The 7,009-nt window shown below is 49.5% G+C and overlaps 2 protein-coding genes across 2 annotated transcripts; both read left to right on the forward strand.

Moving 5' to 3' along the window:
* Positions 1-947: 947 nt before the first annotated feature.
* On the forward strand, positions 948-2,003 carry HO133_003191 (uncharacterized protein; the record flags this gene model as incomplete). Its single annotated transcript, XM_037294114.1, has 1 exon — positions 948-2,003. One exon carries the CDS (start codon positions 948-950, stop codon positions 2,001-2,003), a length of 1,056 nt encoding a protein of 351 aa, XP_037150192.1.
* A 3,493-nt stretch (positions 2,004-5,496) lies between these two features.
* Positions 5,497-6,459, forward strand: HO133_003192 (uncharacterized protein; the record flags this gene model as incomplete). Its single annotated transcript, XM_037294115.1, has 2 exons — positions 5,497-5,545; positions 5,612-6,459. The coding sequence occupies 2 exons, from the start codon at positions 5,497-5,499 to the stop codon at positions 6,457-6,459; spliced, it is 897 nt and encodes a 298-aa protein (XP_037150193.1).
* Between the last annotated feature and the right edge of the window lie 550 nt (positions 6,460-7,009).

Below are 7,009 nucleotides of genomic sequence, written 5' to 3' on the forward strand. Positions count from 1 at the left end.
TAGTAAGAGTAAGAAAATCTAAGATTTCGGTGAGATTTGTGTCATCGAACATTTGGTCAACGAGGCCAGGCCGAAGAAAGGAGATGCAGATTCTGCGAAGGCGGAAACGGCTCACTCGCGTAATAAAACAGAAGAGAACGGAAGAGCAACGGGGAGCACTAGCTGGACGAATACGAAGAGTTCTCACATCCTGATGAGTGATGAAGAGGATCATCTTTTAGTTTAGCTCCGGCAAACGCAAACGGCTCCAACAAAACAACGAACTGATGTGACCGAGGTCCAAAGCCTAGGAGAGCAGAACGTTTAGGGCAAAGCTAGTGAGAGCAATACCGATGGAGAGATGAACGACCTAAGACATGCAGGTGACGAGGTTTGAGGTTTCCTACATGGCATGAGATTTGCTTGTCGACACTCATGAAAGAGCATTGTTGTCATTGCTTGTTGCTTAGTTTTCACGAGGTAGCACACGAATTAATTGACATGAGCTGTGGCAGTACGAAAGCCTCGAACTATGAAATCATGCTTCTACTCACTTATGCAGTGTTTGATCAAGATCTTTTGCTTTGCACATCGTATGCGACTCAACAGTTTGACAACCTCCAAGATTCCGGCAGAACAAAACCACTTATATATGACATTGAGCTCGGAAATGAGAACTGGAAAGGATATTTGTAGTCCGTAGACTCGGGATATTATGATATATCGTGAGGTAAGCTGTAGTACTTGACGTAAGTAGCAACGCCACCTTGTCAAGGGAGATGATTGGGCTTGGCAGGGCTGGATGTCGGCTTGGTCGCGCTTTCCTATTTGAGAACACTTCAGTCACAACACTTAATCACTCCTTCTCACAACTTTTCATCACAGAATCCTGAATCACACAACAATCCAACAAGGTCAGTTCATCAATCAACGCCTCACCATCCGATTCCAGCATCCACAGCTCCACAATGACCAACAAGCAAGGCTTTGCCGCGTACCCACCAAAAGTGAAGCACACCGAGATCCTAGGATACGTTGAAGAAGTCAACGGTATCTTTCACTCTCGCGATATCGGTCGAGGCTTCGAGCTCTTCGGGAACGTCTATCTCGAATTCGGTGACACCTTCTGCAATGACAGCAACGGAGAGTTCGTCGGCCTTGCAAATAATACCGTGGCAATCATCGAGGACACGAACCAACCGCTCAAGAGCAAGTATCTCGAGGTCGAAGAGAACGGATTCATCAAGCCATTCATCCCTTTGACGTTCGAAGAGCAGCAGCTTGAGGGTCGTGTGGTTCTCTGGGCTTTTGGCGGGGTGGTCGAGATGAAGGATGGCACTGGCCGTCTGTGGTACCAAAAGAGCATCGATCATGGGAGTGGCAATTTGGAGTACTTCGGTACTGGGGTCGCGAAAGTTATCGAGAACTACGGTGAAGAGCAACAGCCTATTGTTCACCGTATGGACAACCTCACCTTCGGTCCCGATGAGCCTCGCATGGGAACATTCACTGCTATTGCGGACGGCGACTTCATCTACCTCTTCGGTGACAGACCCGATGGCAAGATTATCCTTGCCAGAGTCTACGATGGACGCTACCAAGGTCGTCTAGGAGAGAAGGAAGCGCACTACTACTGGGATGGAAGCGATTGGGTACAAGATTGGGGAAAGGCGGCAGTGGTGATCGAGGGCATGCAGCAAGGCGCTATCGTGCGATCGAAGCTTTTCGGTGAAGCTAGGCCATTCGTGTTCGTCGGTACGAGCAAATGGGCAGACAGTCAGGTCTTCATGGGTGCGTCAGCCAAGTTGGAAGGCCCGTGGAAGCTCGAGGCTGTGTGCAAGGCAGAGGGTATCAAGGAGCCTACGAGCAAGGGCAAGTGGATGTACTGTATCTACCCGCAGCTTTGGGCTTCAGACGAGGAGAACGCGGAGCTCATGGTGACTTGGAGCGAGCAGTGCCCGGGTGGTATTGTCGCCGCTAAGATCAAGCTGGCTGGCGTTGAAGACGACGATATAGGCTCTTGACAGAACTTGCGCAATGGGAAACGGCTGTAGTATATTTTATAGCAGCATGTAGCAGTGCTTGACAAGGTTCATAAATAGCGAACATCCTACATAGAAGAACGATATCTCACATCACACAAGTCATGTGCAGAGCTTGAATTGGGATAGTGAGGGAGAGAGGTACAGTAGAAATTACTCTGATATCGGGCCGGAATCGGTAGCATGGAAAAGTCGTTTTTGGTTGACACCTGCTCTGTTTGCAGCTGCCTGTCAATCTGCTCGTCTTCGATACAGAGCCTACAGGAGATTTCTGGACTCTTGATCGTTGCGCGGTGCAGGCAATTTGCATTGTTTATTCCCAATCCGCCACTGCTTCCTACAACTCCCTCGATGCAATAGGCGTTAAGAAGACTACAACTTGTAAAGTCCACTTTCTCGGACTCAGACCTCATTTGTCTAAACGCCATAAGTCAGCAATGGATACTCAATTACACCCCTCGAAAAGGCGCCTCCGCTCACCATGCTCTACCAAATCGTCAGCTTCCCGCGGCTCACAACATCCACACGCTTTCTCGAAATTTCCCTCGAATCTTGCATTCAGTTATTCGGCGAGGTCATCGCCTGCCGAACTATCAACCTCACGATCATCAACATTGGCGCCCAGCTTCTTCCTTCAACTAGCACCTCTCGTTCGGAGTGCTTCTACGGGAAATCGGAATCCTAGCAGATCCTCGCTCTACTCCTCGTGGGCCACCGAGTTCTTGCCGAAACAGCGAGATCTTTTTATAGTAACACTGTTCTTGACGGCGACCGTTAACATATCTCTATATCTCCTAAAGTGATGATTAACTATGCGACTCTTATAGCCATGAGTCCGCTGCGTGCGCTTGTCGCAATGTTTCTGAAACCGTAGGGGCCGGGAGACAGTTTTCTACGACAGCCGCATTCTTAGGCGCTCCTTCGGCGTTACTTGGTGTGTCTTCGCGTATCGCGTCCGACGTTTCAAGAACCACCGCGTGACTTTCGAAGATATATACAGGTGCAAGGCAGATCACTAAGTGATATTTTCTCTCGAAGCGTATGACCGAGATAATTGTCTTTCTTTGTGACAGTAGTCAGGATTTTTTCAAGAGCTACGCACAATTTCTTGTGGCATGCTGTGTTTATTTCCTCGTTCTGGTCTGGCTCATTTGTGACTGGCGCAGCTTTCTTGAACACACCTTCGATCCCCAAAAGCGTCACTCAACTTCAATACGTATCTAATGCAACCCTGTCAGCAAGCGTCCCGGCTGACTTCAAGGCCATCGTTCAAGAGCTGCGCGGTCCAAAACTCCCAAGCGTTCTTTGTCTTCAAATCGCCGTTCATCTTATCGATAAACACTTAGCGTTGGAAGATTTCACCAGGCGAATCCCCGGACAAGGATGGAGCCAGTTCAACGTGGTGATTTCAGTATCCACACAGGAGGTTGAGGGGAACAGTATAGAAAAACGTTATATCATCTGGGGGATCTTCGAGGCTCTATCAAAGATGGTGCGAGAGAAGAACTTCAATTCCGCCCTTTTCCGACTTGAATGGCGTGGAGTTCTCGTTGGTTCTTGGCTATCTACCCAGAAGCTCTTGGTGGAATAAATGCCCAAAGCAACTCCAGCAACGGGACTCAACTCGTCTTTAGGGGACGGGAACTACGAATGAAATTTCTCAAGCTAGGGCCACCCGCTTTGCCACTCGACAAATACGGCACCTTCATGAACATGATAGGTCTACTGATGCAAGCAGCACAGTACTTACCATTCCAGAGTATCCGGCTGGCTTACACGCTCACCGTAGGTTGGGGCATGCAGGTTGTAGTGAGCGGCGGAATCACGCCAAAGCCACCTACTACGCGGCCCTTTCTAACCTACGGACTAATCATTGAAGCGGTGACGCTGATCCCGGAGACTCTAGCTCGAGTTCAGAATTCGGACGCCTTGGGTCTATAGCTGAATCTTCGCCGCCACCACGGATGGTGTCATCCGCAACGTCTCCTTCAATGTCACGTCCGCCGATATGGACCTGATCGCTCATAATCTATCAGTCCCTTTGAAGTAATCGGGATTGTTTCTCTCCGCGCGCGCAAAAGTTTTGAGGACTCGCTACTGACTATCTGTATCAATGGAAAATGGACGGTTTCACTAGCAAAGGAGACATACTTTATCTGGACGAAGGAGAGTAGCTCACCGCTAGGTATAAGGCTAGCAGCTTTACATTGCGAAAGGAAGGGAATTTCGAGCTTAGCCCGGGGCGTGAATCGCGCCCGTGTAACGCCAAGCCTCTGCTTTAGATTTTCGCTTTGACGCGGAGGTATTGAGGTTGCGAATGACAGCTCAACCCTTGGTAACACTGTCGTTGATTAGAGTGAGAAATATACCGAAGTCAGGCGTATATTGATGAAAGTTTCAGCTATTCAATTCGGGCTTGGGACGCTGAGGCTTCCGCTTACAGGTAGCTAGCAACTGGCCCATACTGAGACTCGACTAATTCGAGCCAATTCTTTTCTTCACGATTATGCTACAGATAGCATTTAACCAGCCTGTCCCGATGCATTTGCTACGCCGTTCGGTGATATGGCTGACGTTAAGAGTATATCGTTACTGAATGTGCCCAAATTCGCTGGCTGTTAGACCCTGTATGAAACATCCTCCAGTCATATCGGCAACAGCTTTGGATCGCGAGATGCGATAATGTTGCATGCCCAAACTTTGTTGACTGCTTTCAGGATCGAAGAGGAGCCGTCAGCCGGCTTGCGCGGTTTCAGCAAGGCTTCAACAACTGACGGAACGAAATCGGCATCTACTCGTGCAGCCGAGAAGTCTATCTTCTTAGCAATCTGGCGCGGCAACAATTGAATTCTTCACTAATGGTATCGTATACGGAATCGATTGCTGGGTACTTCTGTGCAAAGAACGAATTTTTTTTTTGCCGCACAATTAATTTCGGGCTTCCTGACTACGGATCCGATGTCAATCTCGGTAAAGGGGTAGATTGGCCAAGGTTGATAATCAGCCCCATTCGAGTGCCGAGGGCGGACCCTTCATTTCTGGCAATTTGCGGAGCTGAAATATGCGTCTCACGTAAGCTGCCTATCCTAGGAGGTTTCTGTCGGCCAAGCAACGAACTGACAGTAATTCTCCATTCAGAGAAGCACGTGGCATTCATTTCCACAGCATCAGACGGCCGAACGAATAGGCGAAGATCATCTGGCACAACATAAAAGGCAATGTGATCTGATGGGGACCTATCCTGGACACAGTCAGAGTATGTGATGTGAGACGGACGAAATGAGACGGATGAGAGAAATTAGAACTGTAGCCTGCTATGCGGAAAAAGCCACTGGGAAAACGCATATAAAACCAGGTGGGGAGCTTCAATATTGAGGGCGGAAATTTTGACTTGACAGCCAGACTGCGTTATCAGTTCAGACAGCCAGACCCCTTGTCAAATTAGGATCCAAAGCTTCGACAACCATAGCCCGATATGTTTCTCAAGCTCTCTACATGGGCTCTGGTGCTCTCAGCAGCTTCAAGTCAGTAACGTTGACTTGTCCCAACGCAAATGTAGTGAACTGAAGGAGTGCTAAATTGACCCACAGATGTCCTGACATCTCCGCTTTTACCACGCAGCTACAAACGAAGCGCGGAGCCCCATCTCGTTGACCGTCAATTCGAGTGTCCCGGTGGTGAGTGCGGCCCCGGACCGGAATGCGCTACGATATTCTGTCACCTTCCCACATGTGTGGAGGCCCCTCTCTGCAAGAACTTCACTTCGAAGCGAAACGCAGCAGCTACTCTGGTCGACCGTCAGCTCGACTGCCCCCCTGGAGTGGAGTGCGGCCCTGGCCCTGAGTGCATCCTGGAGCTTTGTGACCTTCCCGGCTGTGCGGATGCCGAGGTCTGCCAGGGCAACACAGACAAGAAACGAAGCGCCGAATTGAATCTTATCGACCGCCAGTTCGAATGTCCCTCTGGTGTGGAATGTGGTCCCGGCCCTGAGTGCATCCTGGAGCTCTGTGACCTTCCCGGCTGTGCGGATGCCGAGGTCTGCCAGGGCAACACAGACAAGAAACGAAGCGCCGAATTGAATCTTATCGACCGCCAGTTCGAATGTCCCTCTGGTGTGGAATGTGGTCCCGGCCCTGAATGCACCCTGGAGCTCTGCGACCTTCCAGGGTGTGCGGAGGCTGAGGTCTGCCAAGATAAGTCCAACCAAAAACGAAGTGCAGAGACAGATATTGCCCACCCAGTCTGCGATATATGTATGGTGGACGACAATGGAATCACTGTGTGTGGCTGCGCTACTCCCAGCGAAGGAGTAGAACGAAGGGGAACGGAGCAGCTATGCCCCGAATACTGCATAACCACCCAGGATGGGGAGTCTTTGTGTGGGTGCGCAGCTGAGGCGTATGAGAAATCGTTACAGGGTATTGAGCGTATGGCTTGATCTTGGTCTACAGTATTTACGAGAGAGGGAAAGGCGTCGAAGTAGGTTGCTCTGCATTGACCGATAGATAGGGTGCAACGGGATGAACGTACAAAGTTTCGGGGGAGTGTTTTTCTTTTTCCAATAGTCGATTGCCATCATCAACTCATCATGATGGAATTGCCGTGTCGCAAATCGTGGATATACCTTTGAATCCTAGCGTAGCCATATTCGCTGTACTAGCTTTACTTTCTTCTCAGACCAGGACACGGCGTTATTATTCGTTGGTATAGACCTCGGTAAGAGAGAGTATTTAAGAGACTGAGTCTACTTATCGAAACTCGCTCCAGGCACAGAACATATTGTCTTGAAGATGCGGATGTGTCGCTCACTAATGTCACCTTATCTTGTCAAGGCAGTGAATTTCAGGGGCTGCTGACACACCCAGAACTGGTTGCTTTCAACACAGCACAAGCCGAGAAAAGCGCGACCTACAGCAATACTCTTGCTATTGCAATTACTCTACAACAGAATACGAAAGTTGATCGCAAACCCACTTATTGAAAACTGA

Source organism: Letharia lupina, assembly GCF_014066315.1.
Source record: "Letharia lupina isolate WasteWater1 chromosome Unknown contig_16, whole genome shotgun sequence".
Classification (NCBI taxonomy): domain Eukaryota; kingdom Fungi; phylum Ascomycota; class Lecanoromycetes; order Lecanorales; family Parmeliaceae; genus Letharia; species Letharia lupina.